Source organism: Chamaea fasciata, unplaced genomic scaffold, assembly GCF_029207755.1.
Source record: "Chamaea fasciata isolate MVZ Bird 193981 ecotype frontalis unplaced genomic scaffold, bChaFas1.0.hap1 SCAF_1, whole genome shotgun sequence".
In the NCBI taxonomy this organism is placed as follows: Eukaryota; Metazoa; Chordata; class Aves; order Passeriformes; family Sylviidae; genus Chamaea; species Chamaea fasciata.
Genome location: NW_027094086.1, coordinates 144113678 through 144138547, shown reverse-complemented (window position 1 = coordinate 144138547; position 24870 = coordinate 144113678). Strand labels below are relative to the sequence as shown.

Sequence of the window (24870 nt, the reverse complement as noted above, 5' to 3'; positions counted from 1 at the left end):
GGGAAGATTAGATGATCACAACTAATCTAAGTTTTAATTAAAATTTAAAAGCAGACAGGTTTTGCACTGCCCACAAGGGAGAAAAAGTAGAGTTACGACAAGATGGGTTCAAGAGTATTTTTCTCATTTCTGAATTGAATTTGGTATCCACTCTTCCTAAGGTTATTCTTAGCTAAAAGAAAATTCTCTCAGTCTAAGTAACTACCACTGAGGATCACATTCGATTTTCATTTATTGACTGGTGGAATTATCTCACAGGCTAATAAGATGGGTAGTAAGAAGTTTTCCATCTTGATGAACATTTTAATTTTAAACTTAAATTTAGTGTCTTGATTTCTGAGCATTGACTGTCCTCTGCTCAAGCCTGCAGGCAATGTCAGAACGAAGTTCACTTTGATGAAAGAAAAGAGAAGAATATTGTATCATTGTCTCTGCCACATAAGTGCTAATGCCCGGTCTTGCAATTTTCAATGAAGATTGTTGGTGATGTCAGAGCCATCATAACCCAAAACATGAAATAATGCATTTTCCTTCCTATGTAGGGCTGATTGGCTTAATTGTTATGATGTAATTGGGTGGAGAGTTTAACCCTTCTTCTCTTTAGAAACTGTTTGAAATTCATTTCTAACTTCTGTAGAAGTATTTATTACCCATAAATATTTTATGAAAGATTAAGATGAATGATTTTTAACTTAATGTAATTTTTAATCTCTATTGCTTTTTCTAGAAAAGAGCAGCCTGGCCTAAGCCACATAGAACTGACCTTACCAAATACTTTCAGTGCACGATGGTGCTCATTACAGTTAGGATATATAGAGAGCTTTTTCTGAAATGAGGATAAATATAATCAGTTTATCAAGTTAGAAATGAATGGGTGATGAGTACCAAATACATTTGAAGTCTCTAAATTGTATCATTTAAAGAGCAATTGCCCAAACCTTTAGAACTTGCTTTTTATACCGCAGATCAAATGGGAATCCTGGAATTTTACAGAGAACAGACATTTGTCATGGAGAGTTTAAATAGAAAAGGTATGTGAGTGAACAAAATAACTGACTTTTTGACCACATATAATTTTGAATCAGGTTTTACACTATATTGCAGTACTGGCTGGTATTAAATCTTGAATGTGACTATGAACTGGATGCCTGCTAAAACCTAATAACTATAAAAGCAATGAAAAGCTCAATGTTTAACACAATAATGAATGTCAGTAACTAAAACATTATCAGAAGTGAACACAGATCAGTTAGAATTTACTGGAAAGACTTGAATATCATCAGCAATTAGAAAAAGCTGAGCTGGGATGCTGAAGTATTTTCATTACTCTCTCTACTGAAGAAGGGAAGAAGGGACATCTAAAGACTCAACACAGCTTTCTAGGAATGTATCAAAGAACTAGAGGATGCTCAGGCAGGAATTTTAGCTCTTCAAAAGAGCCACATAAAAATAAAAGGAACAAAAAAGTTAAGTTTCTGAAACATCACAGACTCAGGAGCCTTACACTTTCTCTCCCAGTCAGAGGTTTTGCATAGTTGAGTAGCTCACAGATTAAAAAAAAGGAAAAGAAAATCAATTATCTTACCATATTAAAGAAATGTGAGAATACAGCATGTGAGGAAAACCTCACAAACCTCAAAATGGGATAAAGAACAAAACGTAATTTAACAGCTATATGGATGACATATGCTAAGTCAAGCAGGAAGAACATTCAATGCTTTCCTAAAAGACTGAAAATCATTTAGCTAAAAATGCAGCGCAGGTCTATGCAATGTTTAATTAGAAACCAGACAACAATATGAATAAAGACTAAAAATGGGACAAAACTCCTTTTTTGCCATTTTAAGGCTGGGAGAAGCTGTAAAAGAAAAACTGAGCGATGGAATACTGGACAGATACTACAATTTTATTATCATGAACTGTTTTGTCTATCCATGTATAGCCAAAACAAAACAAAAAGGGAAGCTTGAAATGTAGTGAGTATATCCTAAGAATCAGCATAAGAAAAAGCAAAATTTAAAGAGAAAAAGGAAATTTAAACAGAAATTTAACATTACTCAGCCTTTTCAGGAAACTGCTACATTTGTCAGAAACACTCTGCCACAGCCATGAGGTAAAGAATGAAAACACTTTAAGTGAGAAATAAAAAGCCAGCAACATATTTAATGTGTGTGTATATACATATATATATATATATATGTGTGTGTGTGTATATATATATATATTTACTTTTTCTGCAGAGAAGGGGAAAAAGAACTTTTGTGGGAATTCACACTTGATACTAAAACAAAGTAAAGCTTCAATCTTATCTTTAATGTTATGATTGTGTGAGGGACAAAATCCATGCAAAATCTACCCACTGAAGTTTTGTATTAATAAAATGAGATAATGATTTTGAGAAATAAGCCTAAAAGTTTTAGAATTTAGAGTACATATTAAAAAACTAAAAAAATAAGTCAAACACAGGGTATCATTAAGAGCTGGTATCTTAAAAGAACATAAGGCCATGTAGATAGAGATTAGAACTGTAGATAAAGATATGCAATGAATATAGAAATAGAAAAGGAAAATATTCCCTAGTAATAAACAAGTCAAGAAGAAAGCACTGGTAGTGCAATGATAAAAAAACAGCCTTATGTCGAATATGTAAATCGGCTATAATTACAGATTAATGGTACAAAATGGCATAATTAGTCTGGATATGCTATATTGTTAGTCACAGTTTCCAAAAGTGGTGTTATTAGAGAATATAGCAGCTAAAGAAGTAATCTCATGCTTGGATTGAGACTTGCTGACATTCCAAGTGTGGGAACAACTGATAATGAACTGCAGTTTGATTGATGCATTTTCAAGTGTGTTTTTAAAACCGTATTATGAACCTATATCACTTCAGCCTGGTGTTTTCCCAGCCTAATGGTCCCGTGAAAGGGGTTAACTTTTTAAAATTACCTAAGAGGGTGAGAATGAAGTTCAGAGCTCCCTGTGACATTATTAACAGGGGAGCACATTAATGAACAAATACAAAGACTTTCAGCAGTTGAGCTGGTGCTGAATCCAATGCTGAGGACCATCCAGAGGATGCCTGTTGAGCTTGCTCAGGGAAGTCCAAAAGGAAAAAGAAGGGGCATCTGCACCTTCTTCCACAGAAAGAAGAAACAAAGACAGTCCTCAATTTTCAAAGACCAGAAAGAGAACAAATTGCAAAAGAGCCAGCACAGATATGGAAAAGACAAAACATTAATGCAGAGGTTAAAATCCACGAGGTGGCACACAGATCTGCTAAACAAAGTAAACAAGGCAGGAGTTGATCATTAGCGCTAGATATTTACATTATATTGTCACTAATTTCTAAGTTTCTTTTGGAAGAAGAGCAGGAAAGTTATCTGGTCACAAAGACTTTGATATAATCGTCACTCCTAGTTGATAGAAACATGACACAAGGGAGACATGCAGACCTTTTCTCCTTTGTACCAAGCAGATCAGTTAATGTATTATTTTATCAAAAACACAAGTAAAAGCTCTGATTGGTCATTCTTTTTAAACAAGAGGACGTGGTGCTATCGTGATGCCATATATGTCTTCCAAAAAAAGAAAAATTCACATTATGCAAAATTTAAAAGCTTTACACAATGCTGTTGTGGATGCAGATAAAATACCATATATATTGCAAACAGCTCTCCTCTGTACTTACTAATATCTTTCCCAGGATACATGGAATCTGCTTCACTCGTATAATAATTTTTTGTAATTCCAATGCACTCTTCATAAATACCAATTTCCTGAAAAGAACGTTTTCCACAAATATATTATATATGGTATCTGACAAGTCAATGCCATGCCAGATTATATCTGGTAAGCAAAACAGCTATACAAAGAATCAAACAGAAAAAAAAAATAAAATCTGTGGGTTTTGGTTCTGTGCTGTATAACACATGGGTGTTCAAAACAGGATCTCCTGCTCTATAAATAAATCTTTTTGCTTCTTCTGAAACACGTTCTTTTCTGAACTTCCATTTATGTCTGTGAGGACTGAAAAATGTCAGTGATGCTTCAGCACTTAACAAAGGCAGGAAATTTTTTCAACCTTCTCAGCACGTTTTTGTCCATTGAGCCAAAAAGTTAAGGCAGCGTGACAGTGATACCAGGAGAAGGTAAATATGTCCAGCCGCAGCTGAGTTCCTCTGGGGTAGCTCTTCATGGGACTCATGCTTCAATTCCTGGCTTCAGCAGCCATCTAGGAGAAGAATTTGCTCCGTACACAGATGTCTGGAGCAGGCTGATGCCCAGGAAGTTTCATGTAAACACACTATTCCCGGCCAAAGTAGAGTTTGCCTTCATTTATATCAATATTTCAATTTGAAGGAAAACTTCCTTTCTTCTACCTCTCAGGGTTTCAGCTTTCTGTATTATTCCATAATGATGTGATAATCACCTCACAAATATGTGCAAGAACTGCATTATTCCTTTTAAGTTTATTTCAAAACTGAGCTTATAAAGGCTTACTTTCAACTCTTACCTTTCTTGGAGTAAAAAATTACACTTTTTTCTTGAAAAATAGTCCTGACTGAAAGAAATATTTAGCAACCCTTTTGCAATTCACGAGCTATAGGTGGCAAGTAACATTCATTTCAATTTTCAAGTTAACTGATTGTAAATCATTTCAGTTTTTTAAACAAGTTTGCTCTAAGAGTATAAAATTATTTCTAGCAAAGTTATATTAATCACCTTATACTTAACTGGTTAGAATTAATTTAAGACAGATAATTTTTTCTCCCTGTCAAGAGCTTCCTGCGTTGCAAAGAAAGCAAATAAGAGGGAAAAAGTACGATTTTTTTTCAAATAGTCTGTAAATATGTTGCCTATTTCCACAGCCTATTAATCTCTCCAGAATTTTTTGCTTACTTAAGATACAGGAATTTAGAAACACATCCTACTCTTTTTGTGTTCTCTTAATATTACTGTTGATATCTGAATATCTTAAGTAGGACCTACTTCATAACAGAGTGAAATAAACTGCTTTCTTTGAAACTATCATTTTGAACAAGGTGTTATTGCAAAAATTAAGTAGCAGCAAGCATATTGAGTAATTATTTAGGAATTACTCCAGCTCACATCAAAATAAAAAAAAAAATATAACTGATCTGTTTTTCAGTCACTCTGCATATCTCCTGCAGAAAAGCCAAAAGAGAGATAATTCAGTTACATTTTGAGTAGAACAGAAAACAGAAGCTGAAATACTGATTTAGTCTAACATACTTTGTTTCTAATAACACAGCAACCTGTCAAGCTGTGCTATAAAACTGTGTCCACAGAGCATGGAGCAAACACAAAAACACAGCTTCCAGCTCTGGAGAACCACATGACACCAAAGACACATTGCTGAGAAATTACAAACACTACAAAATACTTCTCTGGGCTTGGAACCTTATTATATTTTTTTCCTTAAACATGAAGTGCCCTCTCTCAGAGGCAGAATCCCAAGTCAGATGGGCACTTGTTGTGACCCTGAGCAAATCCTCTTGTCCTGAAGTTTTTAAGGAAGTGTGTCCTTCAGCCTCCACCTCTGAGCTCCTCCGTCAGGGAATGCTCACTGCTGTGGCAGCTGCACATTCACAGAGTCATCATAGTACTATTTCTAACCAGGTACTATTTCTAATCCCATGAACCACACATAAATGCCTCCTGGAGTATGCAAGTTGAAAAATGACACTGTTCTCATTTATTATTGCTTATGGTGATATTTCAAGTACTATTTATGCTTCATGTTAGAGTTAAGACGTCCCATGCTTTGCACTCCTATCTCATCTTTCATGGCTCTGATTTACAGGCCAATGATCAATGTGGAATTGTTTCTACCACCTTGTTATAAATCTTATCTTAGTGAATACTTTGCCTTTACAATGTAAATGTGACTATTGCACAGACAAGAAAAAAAACCCCAAAATTTAACACGTTTAAGGCACTTTTGGTTAAAAAAATAGGGAAAACTATTTTGTGCGTTTTAGCCCAAACCAGGAAATGCACACATGATTTATCATTCTTGTATACTCCAAAAAGTGTCTTCTTCCAAGCTAGACATGAGGATGCAGAAGTCCAGCCACAGGGATAAGTATCTCCCTTTCCTTCAGGCACAACTCATTCATCCCTCTATGCTGATACTTCCTTCACATCCCTTTCCAAATGATTCAGGCCCATCTACATGGCATCCTTTTGACTGTCCTGTTTATCAGACAATGAAAAATGTTTCAATTCCTCATAATTTATTATGAATTATAGTATAAAGTACCATCAGCTTCAGAAAGTGATTTGTCATGTTTCAGCAACAATGAGAAGGGTTTTTCCCATATAGACAGTCCCATTAATAAACACTGAACCTTCAGAAAATCTTCATAAGGGTTTGACTGACTCAAGGACAGTGGGAGTGAGAATGACATGAGCAAGGGTATTTGAATGCTAACACATCATTTCTGTGTAGGGAACTATCTAATATTCCAAGGCATTCATTTCTATCATTAATCTACCCAGGAGATAGTATAGATAGACAAAGATAGAGTCAATGTGTAAAGAAGACATAAAAACTGTATCATTATGAAATCTGTATTCAATTTTAGTCAAAGTCCTTTATTAAACAGATTATCATCAGGTGTGTCACTCAGCTAAGCCTCTGTCTTATCCTTCCCCATTGCAGTAAACATTTCGAGTTGGAAGAGTCACAAATTCTATTTGCTATTCACATCACATTGTTCTCTGTTTTATACACCTCACCACATACTCTTCCATTTGGGCCATGATTCCAACATAGGCAGCACAATCAGCAAAGAGGGATGAAAAAGGATGTTCATTTTACAAGGCTTTCGTTTTTTTGTTTGTTTTTTTTTTTTAAATCCTATGGAAATAGATGTCAACAGACTATTGTCAGGGTTGGGGAGGGAAAGGAAGATCTTAGTAATTCTACAAGAATACATCAGGAAGGAAACAAAACAGGCAAACTGAGTCACATTAGAAAATTAAATAAATAAGAATCTAGAAGACCTCTCAAGTTTATTACCCTCAGAATATCTCATTCTTAACTGTATATACATCTAAGAAAAATAGAAAGGGTTTAACATAGGCATTACTAAAATTTTTATTAATCATGAGACCTACTGTACAGTCTTTCAAGGGAACATTGTCCTGCTGCTTACAGGAAGTAGAGAATAGGTGCTGTCCCCCATCCTTTCCAGGGAATGTGGGCACCACCAAGCTGAGCTAGACAGAAGTCTTTTGGAGATGACAAGAATGGGGTGTCAGAAAAATAAAGGAAATACGACCTTTGAAAAAATTAAGCCCTTTCTGGTGGTTGCCTGAAATATTTATGCCGTTTTGACAATGTTTTGTCCATCTTTACCACAGAAATGGTTATTCCATTTTGCACACCATGTGCAGGAGAACAGCATTAACTGTGTGAGTGACCATCACAGGCAGAAAACATGACCTGAGGGCTGGATGTTTTGATTTGATAGCACCAGAAATCAGCAGAGTCTTGTCTGAGCAACCTTAATCCATCAGTTTGATAGTATTGATTCTACTCCTTCCATGTTTCTGCCCCCACTAAACAAAATATACAGACACTAAATGTAAAAAGAAAAAGTGATTGTATCACATCAATGATCTGAGCAAGAGCATTCCAGCATTCTCTTATGTTTCATAAATATATTTAAGATTCCCTCCATTGGGATACCTCGAGACCACAAAAAGAGCTTGCAAAAGTTTTGTATCAGTTCAAATACACCCATTTGTGTGTGCACCTCTGAATGTCACAAGTAAAGCAGATAAAAGCAAAACCCCTTTATTTCCAGCATGGTTTCAACCTGTGTTTTCCTTGTCATTTCCTTGTTAAAAAAAAGTATGAGATAAGATCAAATTTCAAGGTTCAATTTTCCTTAAAAGAAGCATACTACAGTTTCTTGCAACAAAAAAAAGTTAAATCCAGGGAGGTGGGCTGTGGATAACAAAGGTCCTAGGATGGGTTGTTTTATTGATCAGAGGAGCACCTCGAAGGGGAGGCCACATCAATTCCATTGAACTAACCACAATCTTATGGTAAGCAGGGAGATGGAGGCAGGTGCATCTCAAAGCATCCTTTGAGATGGCCTTGGGTATCCCATTCCCCTCTGAATGTTCCCTTCCCAAGGACATCAGTCTCCTGCAGGTCTCTTACCTCTGACATTCTCATAGGAGAAGTTTTACATAGGACACCTGACCTATATTCATGTAAATAGGTCGGGTGCCTGTTGATGCGTGTGCATGATCACTTTAGGTATTAATTTAGGTGACTTAATGAGATGAATGTGTCCTCTCCTCCTTCCTCACTATCTTCAAACAGAGCCCAGACACAAGTTTTTTTCACTCATATAGCTTTGCCCTGACAAGAGTATTTTCACAACTTTACTTGCATTACTTAGCCTTTAGAAAATGACAAGTGAAAGCCACAAGTACTATTCACATGTAACTGTTAATCAGGCAGGAGCTACTACAATCAAGTTTTGCTGAGTTTGTCTCATTTGGATGGGCTGCTGGACAGCAAATAAATCCCTGGAAAATTTTTAAATGTTCTAAATAAGTGTCCAAACTAGAAGCTCAGTCTCTAAGCAGAGTTCCAGAATTCTGAGAAACCATTTTTTTCTCATGATTAAACTAGCATCATGCTAATACGATATTACTATTTTGTCATCAAGATTGTGACTGGAAAAGATTTAGGTACAAACACCCACACAGATGATGCAAGCGCATCACTAAAAGTTGAGTTAAACATTCCAACAATATTCTTGGAACAATTTGGATCACAAAAATATCTTGGTCCAGTGACTGTCTACAAGAGATGTTTATTTCATGGATTAGTATCTGAAAGGTTTGTTCACCTTGCTGGCTTTCACTTTACTCAAGTTTTGTTTTGTTAGTTCAAGTTATGCCATTTAAAAGCTAGAAAATCCTTTCTGGCTTTGGAAAGAGCAGAGAGATTAACATTGAAAAGGTGAACAAAAATTAAAAGCAACAGACCAGCTGCAGCTGGTAATGAAATCAGAGCACTTTTTTAATCTGAATTCATTAGAAAGTACAGAACTGTTTACCGCTAACTGGAAGTTTTGTGTTTTCTGCCCATGCACCCTAAAATATGCTGTAGTGCAAAAGGCAAACTTTTTTTCTTTCCTGCTGATTTATTTATGTGACACCAGCACTCATAGATGCTAACATTTTCTAGTACAGTGTCAGTCACAGACATCTGCTACACAGGGAGGAAATATTTCTCCTGGAATTGCTTCCCCAGGTCCTCCTGGCAGATTCAGTGAATCCAAAGGCTTTTTACTTTTGTAAAGTCTGCACCAGCAGGGCTGAAACACAAATGTGCTCAAAAACTTCTGGAGACATCACCTCAGAGGGAGCACAAAGGATTGTAACACCCAGTGCATCTAAACCCAGTCTAGAGTTTTGACTGTACCTCTGTGTGAGAGCTGCTCCAGGATGATCCTCAGGTGCTGCAGAACAGGGGCTGAAATGTCATATTTATAGATGTCTATTACTGGCACTCGCTGACATCTCCCAAATATTCCATCTGCAGGACAGAGAAAAAAGAAAAGGAAAAATACACATTTCGTTTTCTGAGAGGAAGAAGGGAGTGATGAGATGCGCATTTCCAATGTATCCTAATTATATACTGAAGGAACCTTTTAAAAGACACTTTAAAAAGTTATCAAAGGACCACTAAAGTCATGAGACAGAATATTTTCTATCAAAATAAATAAATACTGAAAAGAATATTAGTTGGAAGAGTATTGTATGAGAGAGGCATACAGTTTATTTTATAAAGTATTTTCAGACTTCTGCCTCCCAAATCTTTAGATGTAAGACTTCTTTACTGACAATTCAGTGAGAGAAAACCTTAATGTTCAGTGCCTATGTTGCAGATGAAAAGTGCAGCATCCAGAAATATAAATATTAATTCACAGAAACTATGTGGATTTGCTGAAACATATTTAATGCAGGAGCTGTGTGTTAGGCATTGGTAAATGAGAACTGAATCCGTAATGGCTAGTAAAGGCTCATTTCAAGAAGTACTCTCTAATGAATGCAATAAAAGAAAGCTCCTCACAGAACAATGAGATATTAATGTGGCCTAATTTATTTAGCTCCATTCCATTTGTCTGAAATGACAGACTCTTCTCATCAATGTCTTTTCAAATCACACCTTCTAATTAATTTAGCTTCTTATTAGTCTTTATTTAGAGAATTGTTCATTTTGAGGCAAGCTTCCTGTGTATGTGTGGGAGGAACAGGGAGTTCAAACATTCAAATTACCTTTCTCCCTTTCATACAAAAGCCTAATTCAGAGTCTAGGTGCTCCACATACAATCTGACCATCTGCAATTCTGGGTCTCAGAGAAAGAAAGTGGTTTCATTTATTGTTCAAAATAGTTCTCTTCTATATAGTGATCCAAAGGAAGCAATTTAAATGCAACAAGTTTAATTAGCAAAATATTCTACTGCAATCCTAGTTTTAACACAGTAATTACTTCTGCTCTGATACTACATCTATGCCCCAAAAGGAGAACTACATTAGATGAGCAGAAAATAAGGATAAGCATTAATTTGCAAACGTCCATTACTTTCTGTGCTACTTCACAGAGCTAAAAGACTACAAATGGGAACTACTGGCCCAGCTGTTCACTAAACACAAATAATGGCATAAAAGAAAATAAACCAAACCAGGATGCAGAAAAAGGGCATTATTAGCCCTCACTGTTAAACACAAATACCTCATTGAAATTAGCCAACTTTTTCTTTCTTCGCCTTTCCAATCCTCCTGTCACTTACAACCGCCAAATTAAGTTAATTCAAATTAAAACCCTACATCTGAATCTAATTTTGCTATTGGAAACTAGGTTTAATTTGGAAACCACATAGACAGATATAGTTTGGTTTTCTGACACGCAATGTGAAAAGTAGCCTAACAGTAGATTAAAATATTCATCTCTGTTTAAAAACCTGCTGCAGCTGAAAATAAGAAAAGTATATAAATATTAGTCAACTTGTAAATGGATGGATAACAAGAATAAGTTTTTGATACAGAAAGGAACAGAAGAACATCTCAGTGTTTAGGAACAAGACTGTTCAAAATGAAACATAACCTGAAACAGTCGGTTCTATTTTGGAATGCCACCATTACTGGCTACAAACAACTGGGACAAAATCTATGTTTACATAGACAAATATTCCATGCATCTTTTAGAGATAATGTACCTTAATAATAATTCTAATCTTATTTTATAGTCTAGAAAAGCATACACATTCAATAAAAATTAAAAATTTTTGCATTAAGTATCGTTCAAGGATATCTCCATGGATGCAAAAGCTAATTCACTCACAAACTCTAAAAGAGACCAAACCATTATCCTAAACTCAGTTTTCAGAAACCTTCAGCCTACTTCGTTTGAATAGAACAAAACCCATTTAAATTCTAAAATTAACAATTAGCACATGAGCCTTAGCTTCATTATACAATCTATCCAAAAACACTGGGACTGCTTAGGGAGAAACTGCAAGTTACTTTGGCTTTTGTACTTGAAATATGGGCATAATAAGCTTTGGAGGGGCTGCAACCACAAATAGCACTGGGCTCTGCTAAATGCAGCACGGGGAGAGTGGAGCGAGAGCAGAATGCCCCAAGGAGAGGTTGGCAAATACCAGCTCTAAAATACAGAGGATCTTTGTGCCGGGGATTACAGTTGGACTGGAGTCGTGCAAATAATACATTTCATAGTTCAGCTGCTTTTTCTAAAAAAGTTGGAATTTTCCAAGATTTTTCTGTTTGCTTGGAGCTTTCTCTTTTTTTGGTTAGGGTTAGTTTGGTTGTGCTTTGACTTTTTAATTTTATTTTTTTTTTAATTAATAAGATTTCTGTGGCCAGATATAAGACCTAAAAAATGAAATTGAAGTTGGGCATTCTATTTTCAGGGCATCTTTTAAATAAACTTGCTTTCAATTACACAGATTGCAGGGGAAGAAAAGGCAAGAAAATTTTACCAAGAAAATTGTCAAAGGTGCCCCTATTTTACTTTCAAGAAACCTAAATGGCAGATGTGGGGTCGGAAATGGCTTAGGCCTAGCACAAAGCTCATTTTTACTTAAAAAACCAGATTAAATTAAATTACAGCTAATATTTAAAATGCCCAGCTTAGTCTGCCATGAACTATCCCAGTCAATGTGGTATTTACAGCAAGTCAGTACATGGTGGATCTTTCTGCACCCTGATGTGCACCCAGCTGGCCTCAAACAGCGAGAGAAATGCCCACTGGACATAAAGCAAAAAAGAAAGTGGAAAAGCTCCCAGATTTTACAGTAGATGTATCAGGGCAGAGGAAGTTCAAAGAGTGAGTGATGTTTTAATAACACCATGCTCTGTATGCCCATAGCTGCTGAGAGTGTGTTCATACTGAACTTCCATTAAAGTTGGGTTAGGAGAGGGAACGTAACATGCAAAGGACACCTGCACTTTACACAAGCACAGAATGAGGGAAGGTTGAGACTGATCAATAGGGACATATGTTTGCTATTAAGCTGTTATCATTTGCTGTCAGCAAAAATTAGAAATTTCCATAATAATACCTTAAAAGTCACACTTAGACCTGGAAAACTCTGCATTAACAGCAAGCTCATATTGGCTCTTAGAGAGTTGCTAGATTTGTTTTCAAAGAAGAGAATAAATCAGAAGAATAATACACCCATACACCCAAGGAAATAGTGAAATACTTCTTTATCCATTTGGCTCATTAGCTGATAGACTTAATATTTGAGAAGAAACACAAACATAAATTTTTACAAGCTTTTATTTAAAATCTTAAATTTTGACAAATATTTATATAGTAAGAGTTAAATTTGTGTCTTTTAATCTTTAAATAAGATTAAAAGACACAAATTTACTGTAACTCAGGTGCCCAATAAGATGTCAAATAGTGTCGGATGTCTTTTATTAGAGACAACACCCTGGAGCATAGTATACATATTTACACTGAAAATTTATCAACTTCTAGTAAGAAAAAATACAACAGATAGATTAAACCATGAGCAAGTCAAAACATAAGTTCTGGAAGGCTGATTCTTGAGAGAGGTTTAAAAGAACATGGAAAACACCCATCATTATTCATTATTATTGCCCATTTGCCATGAATTAGTGCATATTTATGACCTCCATTACCTACTGAGGAAGTACCACATTACATTCATGATTGACATCCAGGTACTGAATTATGTAAAAGGAGACCACAAAAACCTGTAGCTTGAAACAGTTTTTAAGAGTTGATTGCACCAGTTTGTTCACTTTGTAAAGGAGACAGGCATCAAGTGCTTAAGAGGTACTAAAAAATCTTTGGAAACTTTTGCTGAGTGACAACCTTCGCCTTGAAGGCAACACTATTTATGGGCAGCTTATTCATGAAATTCTTTTTAGGCAGTCTTTCCTCAAAAAAACCCAAGAAACCCCCTGTGTTTTTAATAAGAAAGCTGTCCTTGGCAAGAGCAACATATCCCATCCTGGAAGTATGGCTAATCTGGTGACTGAAATTAAGATGTATCCAAGACATGGCACAGTGTTGAATAATACCAGCAAGAAGAGAATGAGTTCTTGTTGAGTGTCTTTTGCAACTGAGCAAAGGCATGAAGACTGGTAGAGATACTGGAGTTCATCTGCAGGCAGCTGAAAGTTTGGTATATGTAAATTAGAAGATTGTGCTGTGCAGTAATTAATTATTTTGATCTGCATGCAGTGAAACTTTCACATGGCACTGACAAGTGACCTTTGCAAAGGAGCCTTTCAGCAGATGCTTTGAAGCACCCGGTTCTTCTGCTCTTCAAACTTCCTGCAGCAGCCAGAAAGGAGCTAGTCTCCAGACAGTGTCAGTACTCACATATGTGGGCCAACCAACACTTCAGCTTCCTTGTGCTAATTACCTGACAATTGTTAACAAATTAAAGTAAAGCTTTGCATAAAACTCAAGTTTCGCTCCATACTGCAGTCACTGGGCTTTGTTCCTGAGTTACGTCAAAAAGAAAGTCCACAGACTCAGTGGTGTGTCAAATGGCAACTTCTGCCACCTTGGATTGCATCGTTTGTGCTCTTGCAGTTAATGAGAGAACCAGCTATAGTGTTTTCAATGGGCATCATTCTCCAGTAACTTAACCTTCTGCAAGAAGAAAAAAATCCTTTCTTCTCACTGAATATGGACATCACACTACTTTCCCTGGCTAGTGGTTTAAGGTGCTATAAGGTCCGGGACTAATAAAAAGGTCAGTGTTATAACTCACAGTTAGAGCCTGAATTGCTCACTGGAGAAATTAAATCCCTTTCCAATGGGAAGCATATTTGCATCTGAAAAGTCTTAAGACACTGAACTTCAAGGTCACAGATGTCAAATGTTTTGGAAGTATGAAGGAGATTGTTACAGTATTTTAACCTTCTCTCCCTGCTATTTCCCATAGGATGGAGTTTGTTTTCAAAATCCCTTTTCAAAAATTAAAAGAAAAAAATTAAATGCTACTGTTCCTTGAAGAGGATGTTGAGTTGTATGCCAGGAGGCTTATTGCAAAAGATATAGTCTACAAATCTACATTCAACATTTACAAGTTAAGGTCTTCAGCAAACAACATATTTTTAATATTCTATCTATTAAAAAAGATTTGTTCAGAATTTGTATCTCTACTTTTACATTTACTTTACAAGTAAGGTTGTGATAATGCAGATAGAGCAGTAGTGGCTTCTACAGAGTCATTTCTCATACAATGCTTTGAAAATGTGAGTCCAGTGCTTCCAACAGCAAATCCTGCAGTGGTTGAGCAGCAAAGCTGCTGTTTGCAATCAGGGGCAGCTGCCCTGCAGCCTTGTGGTGCCCTGCAGCGAGCGGCCTTCCGAGGGGCAACCTCCCCCTGCTCGACTTTTAAAACCTTTTTGTCATTTTATTTTGCTTATCTCCGTAGTCCTCGATTGTTTTCCTCAGTGGTCCTTGGTTATCCCCGTTTCGGAGCAGTAAGAGTGGCATCTAGTGGACAGGGATCAGCCCTGGAGCACACGCTGCTCACCTCCTGAATTCACTGCCTCCAGATCCACTTGGCTCCATCCCAACACAGAGCAAAGCGCTTCCAGCCACCCTCAGCCCACGTTGTCCTTCCTTATCCTAATGGCTGACAGGTAGGTGGAAGACTTTAAGGCAGCTATTTAAAATTAGGAGATATGATTTTAAAATTAAAGGCTATGATATTTGTTTCTAGAAGTAAAGCATTACAAAGACAAGTAAGGAAAGCGCATTGAGACTGTTTAACAAGAGTATGTGATGGCATTCTGCTTTTGCTGCTGTGTGAGGCACAAAACATTATGCAATAAAAGTAAATCCACAACTTCAAGTAAAACACAGCCTATTTTTGTAAATTTATTTTCTAAATACAATAGAGGCGCCATAAAAGCAGAAAACAATGAAGTAGGACACTCTAAATATGAAAATTTTCTTATCCAACAAAAATGCATTGCTATGCAGTGGATAACTAAGAGTCCAGTAAATCCACTTGTCCTCAGCTACTGAATAAACTGCTGCCTGGAAGGCAAAGGTAACTTTAATAAAATTCTGCTGCAATCTAGATCACCTAACAGTCCTGTAAAAGAACTCTAACAAGATTTAATGCCTCTTCTCAACTCTCAGGACCCAGATATTTAAGGAAAAAGGTGGATATCTGGTCTACTTTGAAAAATTACTCAAACCTAAAACACCCAAATATTTCTGCTGCTTGAAAGAATCGGGTAGGATGTTAGTGATTATGAAAGTCATAATATATGCTGATATTAAAAGATAAAAGCCAACATTAACAGCAGCATTAGTTAGCTGTTGTGCAAATACTGTGATAGGGCTGGGATTTGCAAAGCTCCAAATCATTCTGAGGCATGAATTGTTCCTCTGGGCATTACGGTCCCCTTGTCTCAAGGAGTAATTCTGACTGCAAGTTCTGGAGGACTCAGTCTTTCTTTACAAAAAAAAAAAAAAAAAAAAAAAAAATCTTCTACAGAACAGAAATATCATTTCAGTAACTATTTCTGTGTTAACCTGTTAATTTAAGTGGTGGATTGTACAGTCCTAAAGCATTATGCACACTTAGAGATTTTATTTTTTTTAAGTTACAACAGAAACATGTAAATTGTAGAGAAAGTAACTAAAAAATCCCCAGTACGGCAAAAGGAGGGAAGGAAAGGCCTGGGAAAAACTGATTTACAGGCTAACAAAGCAAGTGGAGAGCAGGCTTGCCATGAAGGAAGTGCTGCCTGCTTCCAAAAAGCCCCTAAGTTATTCAGCTAAGAGAATGAGAGGTCCAGATTTCAATGGCTACTTTATGTGATTCAGAGCACAGAAATGAAGCTCAGCCTTAACAGGTCGTACTTATGCCTTGCAAACATTGAAATAATGGCCATGCCTTGGGAGGAGAGGGCAGAAGGGACTTTAAGGAAAGGAAAAAGTAGAGATAAAAAGAAAGCATGTCTTAACATTTTGCTGCTAGAGCTAATGTTCAAGTTGAATAATGCTTCAATAACTTGGTACTTCTTAAAGAAGAAAATTTGAACTTTCCACAGCTTAGGTAACTACGTGGCATGAGGGTTATGTTTTTGGCTCTGCGATGAGGATAATAAAGGATCAGAAAACGGTGACTGAATCAACATCTTCCACATCCGGATAACCACTACAGTCTGTGAGCCAGAGGAACCATCTGCCTCTAATTCTGATCAGAGGCAAATCCAGAAAACCTCTGAAGAAAAAAAGCCCAAGAACTTCTAATTGTAATTTGTTGAGAGGGCTTTTCTAAGCAAAACTATGCCTACAGTACTAGCTGTGATGCTTTTAAGAGAAAAGAGCTTGCAATCAAAATCCTCTGAGCAGCAACTCCCTTTCTGCTCGATACCGGTAGTAAAGAGAAAAGGGAGGAAAGATTTAAACATATAAATCCTCCTCCAAGAGGATAAATACTTTAAATTCAAGTATAAATCAAGTATTAGTAGGCTTACAATAAAGCTATCTCTTCCTTTAATATGTTTAGCCACTGGACTGCAAGATTAACATGTAGGTTTTACCATACATTGCTATCTCAATACTGAGAAATCTAAGGCATGTGCCCTCGCCTATTTAGAAAAAGCCTTTATTTCCTAGAAAAAAAAGACAGAATGCTGCATCAAATTCTGACCATATCATTATCTGAAAGATATGAATAAAGTAGAGAAGTTCAGAGAAAAATGAAAGAAAGGAGGCGGTCACATAGAGCCTTAAGCATTGAACTACCTGATTCTTTACAAGACACACTAAACATTTATGCAACCTGGTTGATTAATTATTTATGACATTATTGGGAGAAATAGAGTGAAAAGACAAAAACGAACATTCTGAATCAGAACAAGTTTCAAGCACAGAGAAACTATTCTGGAGCTGTTCAGCTCCCTCCTGGAAGAGTAATGGAGCTCCTATTGCTTCCACTGTTTAAAATTAAGCCAGAGCAACAAGGAATGGTGAAACATGAACAAATCTTTTCTTTTTTTTTTTTACACAATATGCATTTACAAACAGAGGTTACTGGAGGGACTAAGAATTTATTTATGGAATCAATGAGATGCAAATATACTAATGCTTATTTATGTATACTAATTTTCCAAGTATCACTGAGATGTACTTCAGTCACTTCAAGGATCCCCATTACATTTTCGGTTGGTGCCAAGAACCACTTTGGTGCTGGCAATGTCTTCACTGTGTGATCAGACTGTAGCTGCTCTTGCATCTGTATTCCCAAGGCAAAAATAACTCTGCAAGGAAACATGTTCAGCAAAATATATTTCTGCATTAATTTTAATTTTGTATTAAAAACAAAGTAGTGAAAGTTTTAACTTGTCCTAAGTGCAAAGAGCTTATATTTTGAGAGTTAGTTATTATGTGTTTGCAGGAGACACTGTTCTCATGAAAATATGACTAATGACCATTCCATTCATATTCACCAGCTGCAGCGTCTAATAGAGCAAAGTGGGTTTATTTCTGTACTTTGCCAAACTAGAAGCTTTCTAGATCTTTGCAGGACAATATTTATTGAGACAGCGGATTGCTTTTGTAAGCTGAATTACTGGATTTATTCTTAAATGGAACTGACTTCAGATATGCATGGAATTATAGCAATGAAGATCTTCATCTTGTTCCCTAGCTATAATATATTAAAAAAAAATTATGTTATGTGAACCTGGGAACATCAGCAGAAAGAGTAAATGCAATCCTTTAGGGAGGGGAAATCTTTATAAACAAGGATAACTTCAGAATGCTGCACCCTGTGGCCTGATTAAAACTGTTTGGAGCTCTCTCAGAAAGCTTTACACCTTGCTCAAGCCTGAACTACACCTACAGAAGCCACAGCACAACGAGCTGCCTCTGGAGCTTAGGCTTGGGCACTGGAACAGCCAAGCACTTCACTCAAACTTTGACATCAGGATGCCAACAGTTTCAACTGGACAGTTTGAAGGCCATGAAAAATCTGACAGTTTTCAAGAAAACTGTGCTTTGAAATAGCTAAATATGATGCTGCATACCTCAGATCACCTATCAGAACCTGCGTCCAGAAAATTTATTTCTGTTACAACTAATTAGAGGTTCTGAAGGTCCTGACACAGCTTTCCCCCAACATTGGCCAGACCCAGAGCACTGCCTGCAGTGCTAATGGCAGTGTTGCTAATGGCAACAGGTGAAGGACAGCACATGTTACAGTCTTCCTTGCCTGATTCAACCCTCAGTGTTCAGCCTGACACAATGTGAGAGCAAAAGCACAAAGAAGATTTGGGGATATATGAACCTAACAGCGATAAGTGGGAACAAGGAGGTGACATCATTCAATTTGCAGCATCAGTAAAGTCAGTATGGGAATGCAGAGTTCTTGAGAAAAAGAATCTGAAGATGAATGATAAATTTTGGAAAGGGCATTGAGAGAAGTAAAGGAGATTATTTATGGGCTGGAAAAAGCCCTATGGTGAAATGCCTTTTCCAGCACAGAAGTCTCCAGCACAGCAGATGATCTTTTGTCTCTCTAAGTAAGCTTGCGGACAGATGGAATGACACGGGAACAGGGACCAGGAACAGCAGTTTCAGAAGTATTTATTCTCCTCAGTTTTGTGTGCCACTATTCAAAACAACTTTTAAGACCAGCAATATCTGAAATTATGATAAGAAGTGGTCTGAAAAGCAGGACTTCTTTTGCTTTTGCAATGGGTAAAGAGATCCCCTCAATAGATGTGATATGTGCAACCCCAAATTGCTTCCTATTTTACTCACAGAACACATACAACTCACATAAAATACTTAACATTGTGTATACTTAAAAGTTGTAATGGGCTTTTTAAAGTGCTGTATAGTTAGAATCCATTCTTTGACTGGACTTTGGGGGCTGGATTTAAACTGCTCACACCCTTCGAATATCCTGCAATTGGAGTGGTTAAGTACAGAAGTTGTACATTCAGCACATGTACTTAAAAGAAAATAGAAATAAAAATATTTTTGAACAAAATATTTGTACTACAAAAGGCTTAAAAAAATTCATCAAAGATACAAAATAAAAAACATGGAAGACAGGACTTTAGAATCAGCAAAATAACCCACTGAAATAATATTTTACTAATGAGCATCAAACTGCATCTTTCTAAATATCTTCCTGATACTATATTGCTTATGAGGTGCCAGATTCTTGATTAACTCTGCTGTTGCTTCCTGCATTCCAGAAGAATGCTCTTCCAGCAGAAGCCATCACAATTTTTTAGTATTTTTTTGATAGATCTAACAGATGCTGCAATCCTATGTGAAGGGAAATGCCTCTACCCAAAATCTACTATTCTGAAGCTTCTTCTGCATTATTGAAAATAATCAGACACATTTAAATAATACTACTGAACTTAGGACATTTATTAGATGGATAATGATTCACCCAGATCTCTGCACACAGAAGACTTTTCCTAAGCATGTAAACTCAGAATTCCACTCTTTTGTCAGTGCTTTGCCACTCCCCACTTATCCAACAACCAGCCCTGTCTATGCTCCTGTTCTGGCCAACAGAGAGGTTTGCAATGGGCCAGCAGATGCGGTGTGGTGGTGTGGACATCACCAGAGACCTCCCCAAGGTCAAAAACACAAACAGAACTGCAGACTCACTCATGAAAGCAAAGGGATAAGCCAGTATTTTTAAAATGGGAAAGGAAACAGAAATGCAAATCTTGAGGAAAGAAAAAGTCACCAACTTCTCTCCCTAGTCATACTTCAGCACTAATTTTCAAGTCAGCAACAATGGTTCTGTCATTAAATGTTGATATAATGAAACCAGAAAGATTTCCAAGCCATGTACAGAGTGAAGCAGATTTAGATGTATCCAAATATTTTTGTTTAATAAACAATAGCATTTTCTCCTATAGACATCAAGCAAAATAGTAAATTTTTATTTTTTAATCCAACTTCTGCATGCCTAGTAGCTGCAGTAATTTTACTTTGTAGCTCATGTATTCTTTCAATAGAGAGAACAGCAGCAAGAGACAACAGTTGCGAATATTTGCTACTGTTTTCAGTGTAGCAACAGGACATCCCTTTTCTCTCACATCTGGAGCACCACCCTTTCAAATAAAAAATGTTCATCCCTAAGTTAAGGAACTACAGTCCATAAAACAATCTGCAAAATTTTAATAAATTCAAGATTTTAACATCAGCACCCAAAGTGTTTTGCACAAATTTCGTTTGCCGCAAAGTTCATATTCTGCCTAAACCACTGACTGCTGTCATATTTGGTGCAACTTGTTATGGGTGGAAAGATAAGCAGCAGGGCAGCAAAAAGAGGAGGTTTATCTCTGGCAGCTAATCTCCTCAATCAACAGCACTCAGCTCTGCTTAACAGCCGTTGCCAAGGAACGGGGACCAGCTTTTCTTATCGGCTTCATAATGTTTCATTGACTATTCAGACTAGAATAGAAAGCTGTGACACTCAGGGTTATAAGCAGCACAAAATGAAAATGGCATATTATGTGGTATGAAGAAGAGAAGTCTTTTAGCCCTCACCTTATCTGGACAGTGACTGTTACTCAGGAAAAAAAAAATTTAAAAAATCACCTATCATTTTCTGCTCTGCTTATTTTAATATTGCAAAACAAACAAATATATACCTACATAAATAAGATTACTCTTTTAGCATTGTTGGCAGGTCCTCAGCAATTCACTGACATCACTGATACCTCTTGCACAGAAAGACAAGGGTTCTGTAGAACCCCTATTACATTACTGAAAAGCAAGTGTTGGTTGCTTATTCTAAAGCTATTGTAGCAGCTTCAATGTTTTGAGAGATTTCTTCTCATAGGAGCAGGGATGTTCCTCAAACCTGCATAACCACAACCAGAATAAGAAAATCCCTGCAAAACCAAGAATAATCTCTTTTACAGCACCACTGATCTTCTCTGCTCTCTTCATCTCTGCACAGATTTTGATTTTCAGGCTGAATATTGATACTCTTCATGTACTTGAACAGGATGAAAAAGGCTTTATTGCATCTCTTCTCATTACAGATTTTTAGTATAATAACCTTTCCTGAGTATCTGGTAACTAAAATTTAAGTCTGGGGCCATCCAGATTCATGATGAATTGTAACTGTCATTGTATTTGCATCTTATAATCAGCATATACAAAATTGTATCATTATCCACCACAGGAAAAAGTGGTAAATAAGTAAAAGATGCTTAGACATATTCACTGCATCAGAATGAATCACCTAATGAAGTACATCCAAAATTAGAAAATAAATGTGTTTACCTTGTTTCTATCCCAATGAATGACTAACCATGCTCAAGGCAGGTTGAACCCTCCTATTTATAGATGTCCAGAAACTGAAAAGAATATCCTGGAACAAGTTTTACAGTCACAGAATTCTCTGCTTTTCACACAAAGTTTAGGATTTATGGACTTGAGACAAATATTCATATGCATTTAAGGCTGCAAGTACTTCTGAAGGATGTCAAGTTACTCAGTCTCTTTCTGTACAAGCTCCAATGCATTCAGTTACTATTAAACATATGCCTAAATTTCCATTTATTGCAAGCCTCCCAGGGGCTACTGGGAAGATTTTTATGCTTAAACATAACTACTTGCTTAAGAAATTGCCTTTACTGAAGCCTCAGACTAGCATGGCTCTCTGATTTTTCCACAGTTTTAGGAAAAAATATAAAAAAAATAACAAGTACTGCAAAATGCTTCAAGGATCATACCACACCCTTCAGGAAATGTTAAAGCTTTGCTGTAACACAGAGCCTGTGGGATGAAGACGTACTGAGGTAGAAACACACTTTTTTTGGCACTGAAGCTTCCCCTGCAGGTGTGATTTCAAGGTACTGACCATGCTTGGTTGAAGTGTTTTGTGTGGCTATGGTACAGTGGGATAGGACTCTGGGCTCTTACATTCAGGCTGGGATAGATGAATTCATTTCACAAAGGCATAATTGTTATCCTTTCAGTGAAAAATATCTTCTGAAATATCCTGCCAAAGCTCATCACACTTGTACTAGTAAACGTGCAGTTTTATCTAGACAATGTCCTTAGATTATCTGGTGCAAACTTATCAACTTCTCTGCTTCGTTTTCTTCCATTTTTTTACTATTAATGAGAACAGAAAATTTTCAAATAAGAGAAAGTATTCTTTCCAATGACAAAAAAAAAGGCAGCCTTTCTTTTCATAGTAAATGGCCTGATTTTTATGAAGAACTGCTTTTAAGTCTGACACATCTTACCAAACCTTGCATACGAGATTCGACAAGTAATTTAAGGGTGTATTTGTGACAGATTCACTCCACAGATACCAAAGAGGCATGTGCTGTAGGTGATCTGGCTAAATTAAAATCCAAGTCAATAAATTGAAGAGATACATGCCTTGATATGAATAAAAAGCACGAGGCTGAGATGACTGGATTAACCATAAAAAAAGAACTCAAAAAAAAATTCATGGATTCAGCCTTAGCTGAGGCGCTTCTATCAGTTTGCATCCATTTTGGCTTTTCAACTAATCAGCACTAAGAAAAGGTGTTACACCTATTTCAATTTGCTTGACAGCAATCATAAAGTAAAAGAAGATTCAAGTAGAGAGATACTGGGGTTTCTTCTATCAGTCAAATAAGCAAAATCATAAATTTGACTCTATTGCTTTATCATTAATTGAATATATTTGAAATTATTACTATATAAATAAATTTGGTTTATTTATGTTTATTTTCTGATGTGAAACACCAAAATATGTTTCCAAACATTTTCGCTTCACAGCACTTCCATGAAGATACATAACACACAGAAAAAAAACTGGGCACATCATTAATTTTGGTTCTTCAGACTTTTTCTTTTTGCACTGAGGCAGGGAGTGACCGTGAAGGTCTTGGTTGTGGAGAGCTGACAAGTGTTATTGGAAGCAAATGATGGAACAGACTGAAAGAAGCAGGGAGTGTCTCATCTCTTCAGCTCAGAAGCAAATGCAGCCTGGGAGAGGAAAGGCCTCTTCAGCCATGACCACACAGTGCCACACAAAAGCTCTGCAGATGATTGCAAGACTCAAGTTTCAAGCCCCACCAAGAAGGGGTCCCATGAGCTGTCATGTAAGCATTAATACATCCTGAAGTTGTTTTGTAAAATATTACTACCAGAAAAACAACTAATTCTCGGGTAGTTCATAAAGAGTATCATATCTCAAAAATCCACTTCAATTTCTTTGAGTAATGTATAATTGTTCCCTTACTCCTGTGCCATATCAGTAGTGACATTCCATTTGAACGTTCACATCAGGATCCCTAAAGGCCAGGTCTTGAAAGCCGAGCACAGACACTTAAGGAGCAAAGGAATAAAAAACATCAGATAAGCACAGACATGGAGATTCACAATTTTGTTTGAGCATAAAATCAGGTTGTGTGCAGGTAAATATTAACTGCAAATGCAGATATGGGAAGCATTTCCATATTCTACCCATGGAAGATGGGTAGACCAAAATCAGGGCAGAGGTTACTGCGATTGTTTTGACTTCTATATGGTAGACATTCTGTTCTAAAACTGTGATTTTAAAATCCCTGTTGTGTGGTTTCTGTCCCTTCCCAGTTTTGGTATTTGAAGTAGAAAAAAAGGGGGAAGGAATTGGCTGTATAGAAACTAATAGTACTAAACAGAGAGTGGAACAAAAATTTTGCAAAATAATTTGGAAAAAATCTTACTTCGACTTGAGTGTAAAATATTATACTCAAACCCAACAGTAATTACAGAGATGTACAGTTTTCACACGGACCCATCATTAGACACCATTCAAGCAGAAGCATTAGAAGTGCCCTCTTCTTACCCACAGGCAACGCCTTATGCTAAGCTGCCTCCCTACATTTAAGGAATTGATTTTAGCTGCACTCCAGGTTTGTATTTCTTTTTTTTTTTCTTTTTTTTCTTTTTTTTTTTTTTTTTTTTTTGTGTAAGAAGGCTTCAGAATAATTTCAACAAAACCAACATGGATCATCTTTAATTACTGCATTGCAACCATGGCTATTTAAAAACCCAGTCTCAGCAAAGTAGATGACAAACATTAATGAGCAGTAATGCACACATGGTATTGTAAATGAAAGGATAATGAAAGCAATTTATTTGAAAATTAAAATATGATTAAGAATGGCAGTCTGTTCTAGGACCCAGATGCCAACAGAAAGCAACCAATGTGCAAGCAGACTGTCATTAATTTGGGAACCATACGAAATTGCTTTCATTTCTTTGACAGTTTTTAATATAAAGTATCTTAACTAATAGG

At 36.6% G+C, this 24870-nt stretch overlaps 1 protein-coding gene across 1 annotated transcript in view; it reads right to left on the bottom strand.

Moving 5' to 3' along the window:
* PTPRN2 (protein tyrosine phosphatase receptor type N2) overlaps window positions 1-24870 on the bottom strand; it is a 634832-nt gene that overhangs the window by 465591 nt on the left and 144371 nt on the right. Inside the window, exon 3 of the mRNA XM_066200727.1 lies at window positions 9479-9592. Within this exon, the coding sequence (XP_066056824.1) occupies window positions 9479-9592 (114 nt within the window). The remainder of the gene's footprint in view (window positions 1-9478; window positions 9593-24870) is intronic.